Here is a 20,277-nt window from a genome sequence, read left to right as displayed (position 1 = left end):
ATTTATACACAAAAAGGATTGCTTCAATCAAAACTTTTCCGATTAAAAATTCAGTGCTCAAATGCAAATTTTTCAATCGCAAATATTTTCTCGCATCCCAAAACTATTTCAATGATTGTATTTTTTTCTTTTTGATTATTCTTGAAAATATATAAAAAATATTTTTGAACCAACTTTTTGTAATTGAATAATAAACACAAATCAACATTACTTCAATTAAAAAAAAAAAAAAAGCTTTTACATGCATTTTTTTGTTTCAATTTTTTTTTTGCATTCAAACACTTTTTTTTTTTTTTAATTAAAGCGACCTTTTTTTGGGTTGAAAATGTATATTTTGATTGAAGCAACTTTTTTTTGATTGAATAAGGACACAAATCTACCTCCATATGGTTCCGCCCAGGCGATATAATTTTTGACCGGGGTAACTACATTGGCAAGACACCGGCGGGTGCACCTTATTCAATGGATGACGATACTGGCAAAAAGTATTGCCTATAAGCAGCTTGATTTAGAATTCCCCTCAAGAATGAAGGGAACCAAGAAAACGCTCATTGTCAACTTATTATATTCTTGTAAGTTAATTTTATTGCTGACACTGCGTTTCGGGGTCATCAACATGTTGTGGCCCCCCTGCCCCAAAAGTCAAACTCCGCCTATGCCTAAGAGTAGCGTTTCTTCTTCACCAATCTACTCAAGTAAAGAGTACGGCGAAGTAAATTTTTCTCAAGTACATGTAACGCGTTACTACCCAACTCTGGTCAGGAATATGTTTGAAATGTCCAAAGTTACATGGTGATACAAGGCTTTTTTAACAGTAAGGTCTCCGAAGGCAAAGTAAACAAGCCAGTGGCGCACTCCAACGCACCGCTGTCTGTCAATGCTGCGCCTCTTTCGGAAAGCCAAAAAACAAGACGAGCGAGCGAGCGAGGGGGCGGGGTCGGTCACATGTCGGGAGGGGGGAACCGCAGCGCCAGCAGAAGAGAAGCGACTCCACTCGCCGCCGCGCAGACACATGCTGCTTCTCCGGCATATCTCCGTGGCGCTGGGCGCCGCCGTGGTCGCGCTGGGCTCGGCGATCTTCATCGCCCTCAACTACTTCTATCCGCGCCGCCGCCGCCGCCTGCGAATATGGTCACCGGAGGCGCACTACTCCGTCATCAAGGAAGTAGGACGCGATTACCTTTTGTTTTGACTGCATGATCGTGTACTTTATCGTCACGCCGAGACGGTCGCTGGATGCTGAATTAAGTGCTGGGAATCGCAGAGTCATTCGAGAAACGACAGATTGTTCTGATAACAATGTCCAATCATTAGAAAAAATTAATTAGTGATGACAGCCAGGGATGTTCCATATTTAAAATATTTGCCCCGTCGCCCTTCCTGTGAGGAATCTTCTCCCAGTGCTTGCCACACGAGAAGAACGGACCTGTCGAGGGTGTCTCACGATCGCATTCATCTTGTCATGGAAGTAAAATTCAACCCCCCCACTCTTGAAGCAATGATATTAAAAAGCAAAAGAGCGACTTCAATGACTGCTGCTCCCTGGTGGCCAAAATCCGAGGAGGAGCAGCATCATGTCAATTGAATGCAAGCAGAAAATGAGTCAATAATGACTTTTTGGCAAAAATAACTTGAAATGCAGATCTTAAGAGTTGCAAGCATCGTCACGCAATGATCGTTAAACCGCTGTATCTCACAAATTCAACATTTGTAGATTTTTTACGTGGCTGTTTTGATATTTTCACACAACATCCTATCATTTGCCGAGGGTTCCCTTCTCATCTCATTAGCCGCTCGGCAACACTGATAAAAATGCAGATGGCTGCAAGCTTGAAGCTAACAGCTCTCTCGGTATGCGCAAAGTCCACGTTGATAGCGCCGCATGAGAAGGGAAAAAAATAGCCCGAGCAAGCTGCGAGCGCCACTTCCGAGACTTGACGCAGCTTGAAGTCGGTCCCCCGGTGGACCGCTGATGGTTTGTTTACTTGCCGTTTCGCTGTTTACTGACACCAGAAAAGATGGGGGGGGGGGGGGGGGGGTGCTCCACCAGGCCCCCTCTTTCTGGGGAAGACGTTATACTGCTGATTATATTTAATGGCTGAGCACACATTCAAGGAACTCGCCTGCATGACATGAATAAATGATTTTAAAATGGAGATGATTGAAAGCGGTGTCTCACATTATAAGCGTATGCAAAGTTGTCTTGGCTGACTTCTTTAGGTATTCTTCAGCATCTAGGAGCAGCATTTTTTTCAACAGTGCTTGATCTCAGGAAGGTGAGATGCTAACCTTTAGGCAAGTTACACCCTGGACCGGTCGCCAGCGAAGGAATCTGACCTCTTAGCCAGATTGCCGGCCGAACCGCCGGACCCGAAATGGCGCAGATCCAACGACCCGGACCGACGAGACCCCGACAACCCAGGCAAAAGGCTGAAGAACTCCGCGCGTTCACTCTAACCTTAACTCCTTGTACAGACTCAATTGTGAAAGCTGGAAAAAATGCTTCGAAGCACAAGTTGACAATTTAGTCAGGTCGACAGAGATCAAACGGCAAGTGGAAACAGACTCAGGCGAGGAGGCAGACTCCTCCCAAGATCACTATATCTATCACAAGTCAACAAAAGGTTCCCCCGAAAAAAATGGCAATGCTTAGTTAAACATTGTCTTTTGAAGGCTCTCATGGGGTAGGCCGTGGGCAGGAAGAAGGGTGTGTTTAGGATTATTATCTGTTTGTGGATTGGACAGGAGAATTCGGGAGTTACGAGGGTTGGGGATTTTGCCACCTCGGCGTCAGAGGGGCTCTTGGAGTCTTGTCGGTCGTGTTATCTGTCGGATATTGGGCGTTCTCCGGCGTTCCTTGTGTTGGGACAGGGCGTCCCACCATTTGTTCTGGACTGTGCGGGAGAACCGATTACAAGACTTGGTGGTGCGGACGTGGGCTTGTCAGCGTCAATCTTCCTCAGTTGCATGACGCGCACGCTGGGCTTCCGTGATAAGAAGGCATCATTTATCTCTTATGCCCTATAATCTGCTTGTTTTCCTTAAACTATGGTATAAGTACTATTTATTTTATATTGGGTGTCTTAGAGTAATGTAAACAGTCAAAGAGTAAATATGAGAAACAATATTATTCCCTGATAGATTATATTAAGTGTGTTAGAATAATGCAAACAGTTAGACGGTCCCTACAAGAAAAGGTACTATCTCCTTCATCAGTCATATGTAGACAAGCTTATGGAAGTATCGAAAGAACCCGACCTTTCTGGAAAATGGGAAGAACCCCTCGTCACTACATGTGTCCTCAGGATGAAGAGGACCCCGGGAAGCGTCGGGTCCTGGTGCTGGGCTTGGACGGAGCCGGCAAGAGCAGCATGCTTCAGGGCCTGACGCCCGGGGGGACTAAGAGGGGCTGCTGCCGCCCCACCCGGGGCTTCAATTTCATGAGTTTTACTGTGTCCGCTTGCCAGCTGGACTTCCTAGAGAGTAAGTTGCGAATACCACCATCTTTTGCCAAAGAACGATGTTGACGTAATGGGGAAAAAAATGAGACGAATTCTCTTTTGTTCTACAGTAGGCGGCGGCGAGGAACTACGCCGCTACTGGGCAGAGTATCTGATCAAGACTCACGTGCTAGTGTACGTGGTGGACTCGTCCGACCGCGGTCGTCTCCCGGCGGCAAAGTTGGAGCTGCACCGCCTCCTGGAGACGCGACCCAACCTCCCTGTGGTGGTCATGGGAAACAAACAGGTCAGAAAAGTCACAAGAAGGTGAAAATATTGCAGACTAGCCGCCACTGACGGCGATAGACTTCTAATCCCTTTTGACCGTGAGGAACTGAATCGACTCCTTTCGGATCAAATAAATCTGAGGCCTATCGCCGTCAATGGCAGCCAGTGAATTAACGACTCAATCTCACAGCGAGCCGCATACATTTATGGCGGACGAGCAGGCACCCTAAAGCTGCCTTGCTCACTGGGCAATTTGGCAAAAACGAAAAAAATAGTCATATATTCTTCATTTCATTCCATCTCGATATCGGTAATACCTAGGGTGCGATACATTACCACACGAGTTTGGGAACAGTTCATGAATCCATGGAGTTACCCCCCCTCATCAGACACAAATTCATATAAAAACAATATCAAGCATTTGTGTTGTTTAGAGTTTTGTTTGTGCTGCTATCGTTTAAGATACAGAGGTACCTCTTCTTACGAAATGAATTGGTTGCGGAAGTAGTTTTGTAACTTGAAAATTCGGTAAGTGAAGACACATTTTCTATGTAAATGCCTTAATCACGTTCCAAGCCCCCCCAAAATTCAGACATATATCTTGTATGAAGCATAAAAATGCATCAAAACATGTAACAAATACATGTTACAATTAGATTATTGCACAATGAACATAAAATCAGAGTTGCGCATAATGTAAAAAACAGAGTTAATACACTCATGTAAAGCTGTTGGTACATGAGGGGTGAATGAAGAGGATGCCTGGATACACACATACACATGCAGTAGAAGTCCCTCTTAGCCAATAGGCACTAGCCAATGGCAGAGCAGCTAGAAGTACAGTGGGGTGAAAAAGTATCTGAACCTTTTGGAATTTCTCACATTTCTGCATAAAATCACCATCAAATGTGATCTGATCTTTGTCAGAATCAGACAGATGAAAGTACAGTGTCTGCTTTTACGAAAACCACCCAAATATTGATAGGTTTTTATATTTTTATGAGGATAGCATGCAAACAATGACAGCAGGGGGAAAATAAGTAAGTGAACCCTCTGCTTAAGGAGATCTTAAGAGCAATTGAAACCCAATTTTACAAAACATTTGAAGTCAGGTGTATTCCCAATCACTGATGAGTGGTTTAAAGTTGCCCTGCCCACTATAAAACAAACACCTGGAAAGAAATGTCTTGATGAGAAGCATTGTCTGATGTGCATCGTGGATCGGTGAAAAGAGCTGTCTGAAGACCTGCCATCAAGGATTGTTGATTTGTATAAAGGATACAAAACCATCTCTAAGAGTCATCAATGGACAGTCAGAGAAGTTGTCTACAAATGGAGAGTTTGGCACCGTTGCTTCTCTCTCAAGGAGTGGCCGTCCAGGCGTCCACCAAGAGTTCAGTGCACAGAGGTAAAAAAAGAACCCTAGAGTGTCTGCTAGACTTCAGGAAATCACTGGCACAGTCCAATATCTCTGTGCACACATCAACTACTGTATATGGCCAAGAATGGTGTTCAAGGGAGGACTCTACAGAGGAAGCCACTGCTGTCTAAAAAAAAATTGTTGCTCGTTTCGTGTTTGCAAAAAGGCACTTGAACACTCCGCAGAAGTTATTCTGTGGAGTGATGAAACCAAAGTTGAATTGTTTGGGAGTAACACACGTCATGCGTGGAGGAAAAATGGAACAGCTCACTTACATCAACACCTCATCCCTTGCCTGGCATGGCCAGACTGTTCTCCCTGTATTTTTCAAACACTGTGAGAATAGTCTGGGACCCAGCCCATTAACAACCTCTCGAGCACGGACAAAATCAACCGTCCAATCAGATTCATTTATTTGCGTGACGTGTACTTACTGAGCAACGTCACTCTTCCGCGTCGGAAGTCGTCTCCACAACAACACAGATGGCGAACAGGAGAGCCGAGAATATTTTCCAATCCACGGTAAAATCAGTTTTAAATGACCAAAAACATCGACATGAGTCATTGACAACAGTCTGTCTCACGCTAGCCATGTTGAATAAACTCCGCTCTCCTCGTATGTTTACATCCGCGCGCAAGTCCCTCGTCCTGCCCTCATCACTTTACTAACGCCCATCCGCCCATCGCTGATTGGTCCACTACACTGTCCGTTTGCTGTGGCTTGCTCCGCCCTGGAAATTGTATCTGCTGAATGGTGGCCAGACTCAATAGCTGGAACAGCGGTGAGACTGGTGTACCGGGCAACCTCATCCCCACGTGACGCATAGTGGAGGGAGCATCATGATTTGGGTCAGTTTTGCCGTCTCAGGGCCTGGACAACTTGCAATCATTAATGGAAGAATCTATTCAAAAGTTTTGCATAAAACCTGCTTTCTTTCAGACAGTTGAAGCTAAAAAGAGGATGGATGCTGCAACAAGCCAATGATCCGAAACGCAGAAATAAATCTTCAGGACTTCAAGCGTCTTTGAGTGTCCAAAAAAACGCTATACAAGTTTGATGTATTATTATTATTATTACTTCAGAATGGTTTCAGAAGAACAAAATACACGTTCGGGAGTGGCCAAGTCAAAGTCCAGACCTGAGATGCTCTGGCATGACCTAAAGACGGCGATTCATGCCAGACATCCCAGGAATCTGACGGAACTATAGCCGTTTTGTCGAAAAGAGTGGGCCAATTTTAGTCCTGATCGATGTGCCAGACTGATCTGCGGCTACAGGACACGTCTGGTTGAAGTTATTGCTGCCAAGGGGGGGCACAAAATGATGGTGACGGTTCACTTATTTTTCCCCCTTCTGTTATTGATGGGATGCTATCCTCATTAAAATATGAAAACTATGTTTTGGTGGTTTTAGTTAAAGCAGACTGTTTTTTCATCCGTGCGATTTTGACAAAGATATCACATTTGATGGTTATTTTATGCAGAAATGTGAGAAATTCCAAAATGTTCAGATACCTTTTTCATACCACTGTATGTTACGTTCTGGAAACTGAATACCAGCCAGACTGTATTTTTGCCTTTCATATCCTGAAATTTCTTTCATAACAGTCCATATTTTCTCATTGAGACGTGTCTTAACCTGAAAAGTTTGAATGTAGAGATGTTTGTAAGTCGAGGTATCACTGTATTTACAATTTTTTTATTGGTCAATCTGAAATCAACCCTCCTCGTTTTGATAAAAAAATGGCTATTAATTTCGAGTGATGACGTCACACAGCCCCCGATTTATTGCAAAATGGAACCAAAATGGTGCCGTTCGTTTGTGCTGTAAAAATTTCAGTTTGTGGTGCTATCGTTTTATAGATATTAAGATATTAATTTTGGAAGGACCGGAGGGTGTGTTCCAATTATAGAGGGCTCACACTCCTCAGCCTCCCCGGTAAAGTCTATTCCGGGGTGCTGGAGAGGAGGATACGTTGGGAAGTCAAATCTCGGATTCAGGAGGAGCAGTGTGGTTTTCGTCCCGGCCGTGGAACAGCGGACCGGCTCTACACCCTCGGCAGGGTCCTCGAGGGTGCATCGGAGTTCGCCCAATCGGTCTACATGCGTTTGTGGATCTGGAGAAGGCGTTCGACCATGTGCTGTGGGGACTCGTGGAGGTGCTCAGGGAGTACAGGGTACCAAGTCCCTTGGTAAGGGCTATACGGTCCATGTACAACCGGTGTCAGAGTTTGGTCCGCATCGCCGGCAGTAAGTCGAATTCATTCCCTTTGAGGGTCGGACTCTGCCAAGGCTGCCCTTTGTCACCGATTCTGTTCATAATTTTTATGGGCAGAATTTCTAGGCGCAGCCAAAACGTCAAGGGGTCCTGTTTGGTGACTTCAGCATTGCATCTCTGCTTTTTGCAGATGATGTGGTGCTATTGGCTTCATTAGGCCATGACCTCCAACTCTCTCACTGGAGCGGTTCGCAGCCGATTGTGAAGCGGTCGGGATGAAGATCAGCGCCTCCAAATCCAAGACCGTGGTCCTCAGTCGGAAGAGGGTGGAGTGCCCTCTCCGGGTCGGGGATGAGATCCTGCCCTAAGAGGAGGAGTTCTCGAATCTCGGGGTGTTGTTTACGAGTGAGAGGAGGAAGGAGCGGGAGATTGAAAGACGGATCGGTGCTGTGTCTGCAGTAATGCAGGCTCTGCACCGGTCCGTAGTGGTGAAGAAAGAACTGAGCCGAAAGGTCAAGCTCTCAATTTACCGGTCGATCCATGTTCCTACCCTCACCTATGGTCACGAGCTGTGGGTCGTGACCCAAAGAACAAGATCCCGGATATAAGGGGCCGCAATAAGTTTTCTCCGCAGGGTGTCCGGGCTCTCCCTTAGAGATTGGGTGCGAAGCTCGGTCATCCGGGAGGAACTCTGCGTCGAGCAGCTACTCCGCCGCCTCGAGAGGAGCCAGCTGAGGTGGCTCAGGCATCTGGTTTGGATGCGTCCCGGACGCCTCCCTGGCGAGGTGTTCCGGGTACGTTCCACCGGCGGGAGGCCCCAGGGACGACGACCCAGGGCACGCTGGAGAGACTATGTCTCTCGGCTGGCCTGGGAACGCCTTGGGATCCCCCCGGAGGAGCTGGTTGAAGTGGCTCGGGAGAGGGAAGTCTGGGCTTCCATGCTAAAGCTGCTGCTCCCGCGACCCGATCTCGGAGCAAGCGGAAGATGATGGTATGGTAGATATTAATTTCAAGTGATGACGTGGATCGCAGCGACTCTGTCGCGGCTGACGAAGTGTACCAACTCTCTCAATAACAGAGGGGTGTCCCAACAACTAGCACAAATGAATGGCACCGTTTCGGGTCCATTTTGCAGGAAATTGGGTCTGAGAGTCATGTCATCCCTCGAAAAAAAAATCTCTCAAACTCAAGTTCTTTACAGCACAAAGGAATGACACCATTTTTAATCAACGTTGGGGGGGTTGACCACTGATTGACCTATAAACAATAGATTTCAAAAACAATATAATTTTTGTATACATTTGCATCTAATAAGGGGGCAACTTCACAGGTATCAAACAATGATGTGGTGAACACAGAAATGACTAGAACATTGGGAGTTGACGCACTCCACTTGTGGCCTTTACGATGGCACCTTACCAAATCTGACAAGATTTTGCCGAAAAAGGTTTTGTTTCTTGCCCAGGATAAACCAGAGGCCGTGAGCATATCGGAGCTTCACCAGGCACTCTCTCTGGGCTCGGTGGCGGAGGAAAGGAAGCTGTTCCTCCTGGCCGCTCAGTTGGCTTCAGATGGCGCGCAGAGGAATTCCTGCCAGGGCCTGCAAGCCTTCCAGAACCTCCTGCTCCAGCTTGTCTGATAAAGGGAGGGTGGGAGGGAAATGTGCCGCAAGCTAGAACAGTTTGAACGGAGATGGGCTAAATGTTTGAAATCTTCTACATCACAGCCATTTTGGTTCTGAGTGGCAACTCCAAATGAAATAAAAACAAACTAAAACGTCAGCCAATGACAATGGGAGTTGAGGTCTGAACTACCTGAATGTGGGACTATTTGAATTGGTGAGTCATCGTCTTGTGACACACTACTAAGAACTAGGGTCTAAATACAATCATAAATATGGTCATCCAATCAATTTGGCGGACAGCATTTTCTTGGAAAATATGCCTCGGAGGCTAGGGTACAGCGAACATATTTGCGGTTCAAGGTTATTTGCGGAAGATTATACTTCCTTCTCGCCTATTTTTGTGCTGCCGAAGAATCAAAGACATTGAAGATGAAGGCAGTCCTTTGCTGCTATTTCAAGTTCAATATATGCATTCATGATTCAACTCATCTTGCTCCTAGAGTTGTGTTCCCATTGATTGGCCTTGAGCACACCGCTTACGCAGAAGAGATTGAAACTCGAGATGACCACACCCGTAGGCCGTTTTGTCAGCTAACTAGTTTGACTTCGCTTTTCTTTTTGTCTCTATGTCTTGGTGGTTAACGTTTTTCCGGCGGGGTATAAAATTGTGACTTTACCGTTCATAAAGTTTGCGTTGGTATCAAGAACAGAAAAGTGACAGAAAAGTCCATTTTTATATTAATATCAGCGATTGATGGTTGTGAAAAGACTCCCAATACTGCCCCCCCCCCAACACACACACACACACACACACATTTATTTTCTTTTATCTAATGTGGTCTTAGAAATACTGTATATTCATTTTATGGTTCATGTCTGGAAAAGAGGTTATTGCCAGTTTCCGTGCATATCGTATTGTATTTTGATGTGTGGAAAATAAAAACTGCTTTGTTGTAATACACAAGAGTCACTTATTTATAACTATAGATTGTATTTTCCTGATGAAAAAACAGAAGAGAACACATTTAATTGCATCTAAAATAGTTATTTTATACAATAATAAAAAAATGCGAATAAATCGTCATTTGTTACAACTAAACATGAACATTTTTGAAGAATAGTGATGTGCGCGATAGAATTCATTTGAACGGTCAAAATGGATTGGACACCTATCCCTGCCCATGATTTTACAGAATCACGATCATCCGCTGCCAGCCAATTCTGTTCATATCAACTTGACGTCTTCCGCCATCAAAGAGTTGATGGACGCATTTTGGTTATTTTCTCAGACTTGTCCTTTTGTCAACACAAATGTAGAGGCAAAAAAAATGAGTCATCGATATAGACTCCATGAATTGCCAAGTCCTCTTATCAAGTACATTGGGAAGATGGTCTCAGAACCCTCCTACTTGAAAGTTCTCAGGGGGCCACGGGGACGGCGAGTGAGGCAACAAAGGCTTCGTAGTGCTGCGCGTGGCAGCGCTTATACTCGTTGATCTTCCTTTTAATCTGCTTGGGCGTATCCTGGTAGTAGTTTTTCTCGTCACGGGCCATCGCCTGTGGACGAACGTTTTCAAGTGAAAAATCCAGTTGAATCAATGTTTTTGTTCACATTTGAAAATTGGCGTGCAAATACAATTGGCCTTGCTAAGAATGGAAAACAAAAAAACTCTTGGGAAATCATGGACAGTGAATGTGTATGTACAGCGGCATGGAAATATGCAATGTTGCTTTAACCTTTAAACATCCGCGCCGAGTGATCATCGCACACTAAATGTAACCCCGTAGCCTTAGTATTTAGAGCCTCGTCTTGAACTCTCGCACAATATTCAGTTGGGGGCGTTTTGGCGGGTGTAATTCATCAAAAATAATTTACTGTCGAGTGTGTATTATCATCACCAAGTTGGCGTTGTCCTGGTAAACGCTACAATATGTGCTCGTCTGTCAATCTTCCTTCAAAACTGGACACTAGGGCTGTCCCAAACGACTCATTTTCTCCCAATTCGTCAGCAGACTATTTTTACGATTAGTTGACTAATAATTAAAAAAAAAAAAAAAATTAGCAATGAAATTTTGTTGACGCTTATTAATTCACAAAAACATTTGGGAACACTTAAGTTCTTTATTAAAGTATAAATAAACGTAAATAACAATAATAAATTACAAATAAAAAATGAGGTCAAATGCTGATACCATTAACTGGTGTAAAAATGGAATGTATACGGATTCAGAACACTGACTTTGCCTTTCCAACATGATTCAAAACAATTCTGAAAAAAAAATTATTAAAGCATTAATATTATAGTGTACTACCATATATAATAGCATTATAATACTTATTGCCAATCAGATTTTTCAAAAAGGGTGTCATTTTAAAGCTATTCTTAGTGTAGAATCTGAATTAGGATTAACTCCAGAAATCGTTATTTAAATGACGAACATGGCGTGCTTTTATTTTGAAATGTTCACCGGAAGTATGTTCGCTAAACCGCTAACTGCAAGCCAGGGTCCCCCCAGGATTGATAGATCTAAATTCAAGACTTTTAAGACCTTTTGAATGCCATTTCAACTGAAAATTAATACTTTTCTCGCACCCATTATTTAGATAATATTTAATCATATTAAAAAAATAAAGCACTGAACATCAAATTTAACCTCAATTACTAAGTGTGTTTGACAAAAGAATGCACATTTATTGAAGATATAATTAAAACAAAAAGTTTTGTGCCACAGACCGGCCCTCTTTATGTCATGACCTACCTTATCAAAATATTGTAATAATAAACGTGCGCTCAAGCGATTAATTTTTTAAAATCGCGACTAATCGCATGCTGTCAATAGTAAACTTGTGATTTTTTAAAATGCATAAATTATATATTTCAATTTCTAAATACACCTATTAGCACAGGAGTTCATCAAATTTAAGCCACATTAGAAACAAGAAAAGAGTTTTCCTTTACACTTGTAACGATGAATCAAATATGAATTTTCCCCAAATAACTTGTAAAAATCTTCATTATGGATTAAAAAAAAAACCAAAACTTCGTCACGGATATAATTTAGGTTGCACTGAGATGTTCTTGAAATTTAAAACCACGGTGAAAAAATTCAAGACTTACGACAGCTAATTTAAAACTTTTAATACCTTTAATAATGGAAAACTAAATTCAATGCCTTTTTAATACTTTTAAAAACCCGCGGGTACCCTGGCAAGCTTTACACTCCGCAAAAAAAACCTTTTTGTCATTCCATGTGGTGTCAGAAATACATTTTTCTGCATTTTTTTTGTTTGCAAATGCTGTTAACCAGCAATTTTTCATGTTTGAAGTATCACCTTTTAGTTTGCGTTTTGGAGAAGACTGCTAATGTTTTATAGCAGGCTAAGTAGGTTGTCTTTTTCCCCCCATTAGCCTCAATGTAGCAATGCTAATGTTTAGTGTTTAATATCGATGCGTTTTCTTATTTTGAATGTCTGAACTTTAATTCGATGGCGTGTCGATGACCAATAAACATCTGTGAAAGGAATTGGAGTCTCATATGCAATGAAAAGGCACATGTACACACACACACACGCATGCGGCTATAAAAAGCAGCCTTGAAAATTACCCCCATCATTTTTCTTGACTGTGCAATAAAGTGACTCATTGGATATCGCAATAGGCTGAGCAACTTCAATAAAACATGTCGTTAGTTAGTTAGATGAACTTACGATCTGCCAGCTTGTCGTCTCCTGTCGTCTTTCAAAATGACAACTGGGTGACAGCGCTTTAGGTGTTCATTCACCGCCGACGTGCAGCCAAGCTTGGCATTGAAGAGACAGGACACAACAGTGTACCTTCCTTTATTTCGTTGAAATAAGTGTTTTGGCCACTCTTGTGCACTTTTTTGGCCTTGTGCCACTTTCCCTGCTTGCATACAGAGCGTCCGACTATTCTCAACTTTCCACGCACCTTTTTTTTCTACCCTTCATTAACAGTCGACGGGACGTTGCGCTTGTCAACTTTTACGTCATCGATGACATCGACTAGTCGGGACAGCTCTATTGGACACCTTTATTTTTTTGGGACTAAAACTTTAGAATTTGCAGACAAAAACATTTGAGTCATCGTTGACTAACACTAACCCCGGGCCATAAAACGATAACAATCAATATCGTCTTATTTTTTAATCAACAGACGTTTGATAAAAGTCGATAGACTGTAACTTATTACACCAGCCAAACACCAGAGGGCACCGATGCGACGTGAACACTAGCTCTGAGAGGGTATTCAGTACAACATTATTGAGACCTGTCACAGAGTAGAATTAAAGCCTGATTCTGTGGACAGACTTATTTTTCTGGCCCGTAATTTTTAAAGCAATGGCTGTGTTGTTTATGTTGGAAACTGAACACTTTCTTTTGTCTATTTTCTTGACATTGTCTGACACCTTAAAATTTCATGCGCGAAAGACTAACATGTTGCCGACTGTCCATTAAAATTAGTTTGGCTATTATTGGTCATTTCTTTTTTTTTTTTAACATTGCATGTCTACGTCAGATTTTGTGCAATGTTCTGCATTTTGTTAACTTTTTATTATGTGCAATGTTCCTCATATTTGTGAAATGCTGTGTAGTAGTTTGTCACCACGTATGCATCTTTGTTCTGGCACTAAAGATTAATTAAAGCAGCATCTGGTTTTGTCAACTTTCACTCAAGGGCAAAAATCAGACTTGAAAAAAAATGATTGTGATAATTATCCATTTCGACTGATAAGAATACTTATCGTGGAAACAATTTTTGTCATATCGTTAGGCTGAACTAACACTTTACAAAATGGTTTAGATTTCGTTGACGAAAACTAGACACATTTTGAAATGACTATGAGATTTGTATTTGTCTGAAAGACAGACGAGAATGACATTGGTATAAACACAAAACAGCATTTGGTGACGGGTGTAGGGTGAGCAACGCGACCATATGCGGTCGGTCTGAACGCAGCGTAAGACGTTGAAAAACAAAGACGAATATGTTCATCAGTGGCCATAAACGTTTGGATCTGGGCTGAAGATGGGAAAAAAAGGTGCCCATTTGTTGCTACGCTTCTCACCTTGTAGTCCTCTTTGTGTTCTCGGATCATGTGTTGGACGTACTGGATCAAGTCCGATGAAAGTGTCTTGGTGTCCTTGACTGGAAGGTTGGCCTCCTCTTCCAGCTCTGCTCACACAATGCACATTACATCTTTTTAATACATATGTTACATTTGCCCCATTTTGCCCAAAAGCGATAGAAAAAACAAAGTAATGTTGACGTGGTCAACAATTTTTCTAGCCAAAACATTTCAGGAATACAAATCATTCTTTGGAATAAAACGGCATAAAATATCACCGACGCTCACGACAATATTTGTAATATGTATTGCCCACGCATACACAGAAAAACTTACGATTAAGGACGTAGGGCTTTGTCACTATATGGCCGGTAACCTTGGGGCCTTTGTTTAATCCTAGGCGCTGTAATGCATTAAAAAAAAAAAATCAGCTCATAAAGCAATGTTATGGATTAGCATGTCAAAAGGAGACATTTTTCATATTTGAAACAAGTGTGTGACATACAATTAGCATCTCGAAAAGATACCCTGGAGGAAAAATGTAGCAGAATCACAATTCAAGAGCAAAGCAACAAGCCCAACTTACGCCGTCTTTGTTGATGGGCAAACTGCGATTGGGGTCGTATGCGAGGCCCATGTCTTGCAGGTTCCTGGCTGTGGACTTCCTTGGATTCCATGCCTCTCGAAGTTGTTTACTGAACAAATATCAATCCACACCATGTAAATGTTAAACACCCAGATTATGTTGTTGGCATTTTTCTGAGCCATATTCCCCCAAAATTGGGCAAAATTTAGCAGAGGCGTGACAAATTGTCACTGGCGCAAAAAAATCCTTGTTGTGTTGTTTTCCAGATGCCAGTGTTGATAAAGCTAAAAGTAGATTAAAGAATAAAAAGAATGGTGTCTTACAAGTGCAATCAGTCCATTGCAATCAGGTGCTTCTTGTTTCTGTTCAAACCTCATTGGTTTAACTGTCTGTGCTGAATCAGTTGCAACAAAGACCAGGACCCACTGCGGCCCTCGAGGACCGATTCGCCCACCCCTGACCTAAACCAATATATACGCACTGCAAAACCTGAACCAAAAAATAAAAATAAACAAAAAACTTCCCATGTTTTCAGTGTAAACTTACTAGAAATAAGTGAAATTATCTGCCAGTGCTTCAGGAAATTTTACTCACCGAGTATTGTTGAAATAAAATAGCTGAAAATACTTATTTTAATCAAATAGTTTGTAGATTTAATATTTTTAAAAACTTGTCACAAATGTTCTTAATTCAAGAACAGACATTGTTGAAAACATTATTTGAAAAGCATTTTTTTCTTGATTTAGGTGAAAAATGACCAACTTTCAGATGTATGGCTTTAGTAAGAACAAATACTGCAGTAATATTTACTTAAAGCAGTGGTTCTTAACCTCACTAGAGGTACCAAACCCCACAAGTATCACATGTGGATTCACTGAACCCTTGGAAATAAGAAAATAAAGCGATTATTTTATCATCTAAGTAGAGCTGAAACGAATACTCGAGTAATTCGAGTAACTTGAGTTTAAAAACTGATCCGAGTAATTTTAATTCACCTCGAGGAATCATTTAATTTTGCCAGCTCTAAGCATCACGTTTTGCCCGGACTACTTTTAATGCGGGACAACGCGCTGACGTCATGTGCGTAGAGGAAGAAGCAATAAAATAAATAAATAAAACTTACTGCAACCCACAGCTGCGACAAACTACACCGACGTTGCTAAAAACTACGCCCGCATGATGCTAGTGTGGTAGCGGGTAGCGTCCGATGCATCTCATAGATATGGCATGCATTTAGGACTAGATGCAAAATGACAGACTCGGCCGCGTCTGGGCAGTGTTAGTAAACAGCCGCCATCTTTAAGCAGTAGACTTCTCAGCGCTAATAAATATAACGTTACTGTCACTCGCTCTCGTAATGTTAGCCCTTCGGCTAGGTTTCTATTGATTATGACCACTGTCGATGCGTGGCTAACGTGTCTTACATACAGGCTTTATTTAATCTGTAAAAACACAGCGCAGTAGAGTGATGAGGGTGTAAAATTAAAAAAAGCTAACTGTCAGTTTTAGCTCAGTAGTCTGCTGAATAAAACACCAAGTAGCACTGGCCCCTAATGTGCTCCAATACAGCAGGTATCATACATTTATTGTGAACACTGCAAAAACTCCAAATCCTATCAGGACTTACAGTTTAGACTAACTTAAAACTTAACTAGAACTTACAAATAGCTTGACAAAAATAGAAATTCAATTGAAACACGTGGGAAAAACACATAGCTTTCAAGTGATGTGTGATATCAAGCGTAATTACATTTTTAGGTAAGAAATATGTTGTTGTTTTTTTAATAAGATCTAGAAGTTTTTTTGAGTGAAAGCAGTGATTTTTTTTTCTAGTCACATCTGAGATGCAATTGTTGGCCGTTTCCAACCATGTAGATCGAAAATAAAGACATTGATTGACTGAAAATGGTTCAATATTGGATTAAATGCCTTTTTTTCTCATGCATATTTATAATTGCTCTTTACCTAAAAGAAAAAAAAAGTTTGATCCGATTACTCGATTAATCGATAGACTTTTCAGTCGATTACTCGATTACTAAAATATTCGATAGCTGCAGCTCTAAATCTAAGCTAGCAAGTTAATAATTTAGCAAACTCCCAGTCAAAATTCTTCTCATTTTGATAGCATGTTGTATAAACAGCTCAAAATTTGAGATCACGCTGCCCATTGGTCTGTTGTATTCCCTCATACCAAGTACGAGTCAACCTTCCATTGAGCAAACCAGTTCCTCCTCACGTAAGGACGAGGATTAGCTTGTTAAAGAAATGGATTCGCCTGTAAATTAAGAGCAAACCAGCCCAAAACCTGGCCTAAAAAGCTTAGTTAATCAGCGTATAAAAACAGGGCTCTGCGTTTCTTTACCTTCGCCGAACCCCTTAGACTAACTCACCAAGCCAATGGGGTTGCATCGAACTCAGGTTAAGAACCACTGACTTAAAGTGGAAGACATTCATCTGTTAATTAACCTTTAACACTCAAAACAAGATGGAGAAAATTTGACTAGATTTTATAAAAACGATCAGATTAAGACGTCATACTGTAAATTTGCAGTGTGAAAGTTGGTATTAGATTTATTTTGCATTAATCATTTAGGCTATCATTTAATTAGGTTCATATTGGTGAGAAATGTAGCCCTGACCCCTGTTCACCCAATCCGTTTGATGTTATTAATGTCCTGTCCCCAGCAAAAAGTGTACATGCAGGTTATACCGTCCCTACCAATATTGACACCAAACCTAAGACCTTGCATATAGGTGTTTGTTTTTCCATATACAGTAAAATCCACATGACTTCAAAGGGAATAACACATACAGTAGAGTAAAAACATTGCCATACAACAAAGAATATGCAAACGCTCTAATGGCAAAAAAAAAAAAAAAAAAAAACAGTATTGGACAGTTTAGCTCGTTTGAGTTAGCCTAGCATGCTACGCAGCGTCCCTCCGTCACGCTTACTTTTCTATCCTTGGGTTGGCTTTCTTCATTAACCTTTTCTTCAGTTTCTTGCGGTCTTTGTTGTAATCGAACTTCATCTTCCTTCTCGTCTTTTTGGCTTTCGGCATGATTAATGATCACAAAGAAAAGTAGAGTTATTCCAATGGGATGAGGGCTTGGTCGGTTAGCAGAAAGGACAAGTGGCCAACGTGCGACAGACAGGATGTTGCGACTATTTATTTCCGGTCATGTGGCCAACGAGCTTTATGTGATGGAAAATTATAGAATCTGTTAAGTTTTTTTTTTTTTAACCAACCCAATTTAAACAACAACACAACATTAAGAGAGTAAATAATAACCGCATAATTTATTGTTTGGACTAAATTAAGTTGATGAGTACTGCAGTAATTATTTTTTCCACTAGACTTCAGTAGTGAGCAACGTCAGGGAAACTCATAGAAGCCGTTTTGACTCCAAAAAATAAATAAAAAAACCCCCACTATGAATGTGAGCTAAACTCAGCTAAATCAATTCATAGCTTCGTTTCGACTTTTAATTTTCTTCAACAAGATATGTAACATGACTGAAAAGCACGTTGGTTCTGAATAGAATAGAATAGAATAGAATAGAATAGAATAGAATAGAATAGAATAGAATAGAATAGAATAGAATAGCCCTTTATTGTCATTATATGGTTGTACAATGAAATTGTGGAGCATCTCCCTTTACAGTGCAGGACAAGTAAAAAATCTCGAAAGTGGCTTGCAAGAATAAAGATACAAAATCTAAATAAATATAAAATATGTATGAGGTAGTCCTACATTCAGGCAGTGCAAATAATTTAAGTGGAGTAGCAGCAGTTGACAGTGAAGCATTGAATACTGCACAAGTAAAAATCTCAAAAGTGGCTTGCAAGAATAAAAGTATAAAATGTAAATAAATATAAAATATGTATGAGGTAGTCCTATGTTCAGGCAGTGCAAATAACTGAAGTAGCAGCAGTTGACAGTGAGGGCATTGAATATTGCGGATTAATATTGCACGTAAATAAGTATTGCACATAGAATATGTGTGAATAGAAGTTAAGTTGCAGAGGTTGACAGTGAGGCATTGAATATTGCACTTAATAAGTATTGCACATAGTACATTGCATGTAAATGAATATTGAACATTGGGTGATCTGGTGTTACATATGGCTGTTCAGGGTGGAGATGGCTTTAGCAAAGAAACCTCCCATTCTCCCATTGCCTTTAGCTCTTGCAGTGAATGATCATGTTTTCGTGCCATTGACAGCAATGGAGGTTCAATGCATTTTAACTGGGAAAATCGGATTAGACGTCGATCCCCGTCAGATGGCACCCAATAAGTTAACGACAACGAGGCGCTCAATACTGCATTATAAATTCTGAGCGAAGAGCGGATCAATAACGATGCCGCTGCCGTCGTGCCTGGCGGGGCGGTAAAAGGTAAAAAGTGTTTCCTAATGCATCCTTAAAAACTCTGCGGCACATTCATTGATCACCGCGTCCGCCGCAAAGAGCATCTCTCGGTTAATGTCCACCTGCAGAGAGAGCAAAGGGAAGGCCTCGATTGTCCTTTCGTGAGCCAAAGGTGGCCGGTCATTCCCGCGTTCATCTGTAACACAATTGACAACTAAAAAAACACAATGAAATATCAGCTAATTGGACTTTGTTGTGTCCCAATAGATGTCACAATCAAGCTTTTGAAACACATGTTTATGATCCACTGAGTGATGTTAACACAGACTGTAAAACCAAGGAAGTGGAAAATTTCAGTGTGCTCCGGTAATTTAGAACAAATACAATTTTTGCACAGTACGTTCATTTTCACTTGATGTAGCGAACGTAGACTTTAAAATTGCAATAACAAGAGAATATAACATCAGAATCAATGCCAGTGATTGCACGGCGCACTTCCTGATTCGACTGTTCAAACACTTCCCCTGCGGTCCGATGTTCCAGCCAATCAGGAGAAAGAGGCGGGAGCTACAGGAAGCAACTATCTGCTTGAATACAATTTCCGAGTGCAAAGCTCTTCTTATGGATGGATCCATTTCTAAAGTTTGGTCAGAAATACACTTCATTTCCTCATTAAGCAAGAGCAACGAACGTCACTTAAATCATTTTTGGATGAGAAACGAGTCTTCTGTCCGACTGCTACAGTGCGGAGTGAAAGAATAATGCAATGCAATGCGTCTTTAACGCATTATTGTTATTATTATTATTACAGTGCTCCCCCTAAATGTCCCTACAAACGTCATTTTCAGGTTATGACACACCTCAACGGGAAAATATTGCCTTGTTAAGAAAGAAAGGTTACGAGAGGCAAAAATACTGTTCAATACTGTAAAAGATACGTATGTACTTCTTGCTTTTAAATGTCACACCATAAGATCCTGCTTCCTTATTGGTCATGATCTTTCCCATCGTGCTTCAATATGGCGATTCTGCTCTCCTATTGACCCTACTCACCAAAGTCACAGAATGACGTGTCGCTGTATCCGGCCGCCATATTGTCCGTCATTGTTTATCCGTATTCTCAATGGTTTCAATTTGTCGTGCAATTTATAGTGCAATTCATGGAAGCCCCGGTGCTTTCAGACGCTGTAAACTCATTGGATGCGTTGCATAAAAGGCGTTATGTGGAAAAGCTTCAGTC

General features: G+C 41.5%; 2 protein-coding genes across 2 annotated transcripts; one reads left to right on the top strand and one right to left on the bottom strand.

Annotated features, from left to right (window-relative positions):
- Window positions 1-946: 946 nt before the first annotated feature.
- On the top strand, window positions 947-9,943 carry arl10 (ADP-ribosylation factor-like 10). Its single transcript, XM_057821601.1, has 4 exons — window positions 947-1,165; window positions 3,306-3,483; window positions 3,572-3,747; window positions 8,832-9,943. The coding sequence occupies exons 1-4, from the start codon at window positions 1,013-1,015 to the stop codon at window positions 9,003-9,005; spliced, it is 681 nt and encodes a 226-aa protein (XP_057677584.1). The 5' UTR covers window positions 947-1,012; the 3' UTR covers window positions 9,006-9,943.
- Window positions 9,859-17,822, bottom strand: nop16 (NOP16 nucleolar protein homolog (yeast)). The gene is made up of 5 exons (XM_057821602.1): window positions 17,620-17,822; window positions 14,665-14,773; window positions 14,415-14,481; window positions 14,079-14,185; window positions 9,859-10,547 (listed from the first exon to the last, which is right to left on the bottom strand). Exons 1-5 carry the CDS (start codon window positions 17,724-17,726, stop codon window positions 10,410-10,412), a joined length of 528 nt encoding a protein of 175 aa, XP_057677585.1. The 5' UTR covers window positions 17,727-17,822; the 3' UTR covers window positions 9,859-10,409.
- Window positions 17,823-20,277: the final 2,455 nt, after the last annotated feature.

The sequence above is a fragment of the Corythoichthys intestinalis genome, chromosome 18 (assembly GCF_030265065.1).
Source record: "Corythoichthys intestinalis isolate RoL2023-P3 chromosome 18, ASM3026506v1, whole genome shotgun sequence".
Lineage (NCBI taxonomy): Eukaryota > Metazoa > Chordata > Actinopteri > Syngnathiformes > Syngnathidae > Corythoichthys > Corythoichthys intestinalis.
Note: the sequence above shows the minus strand (reverse complement) of the source record. Positions and strands in the feature narration are given on the sequence as shown.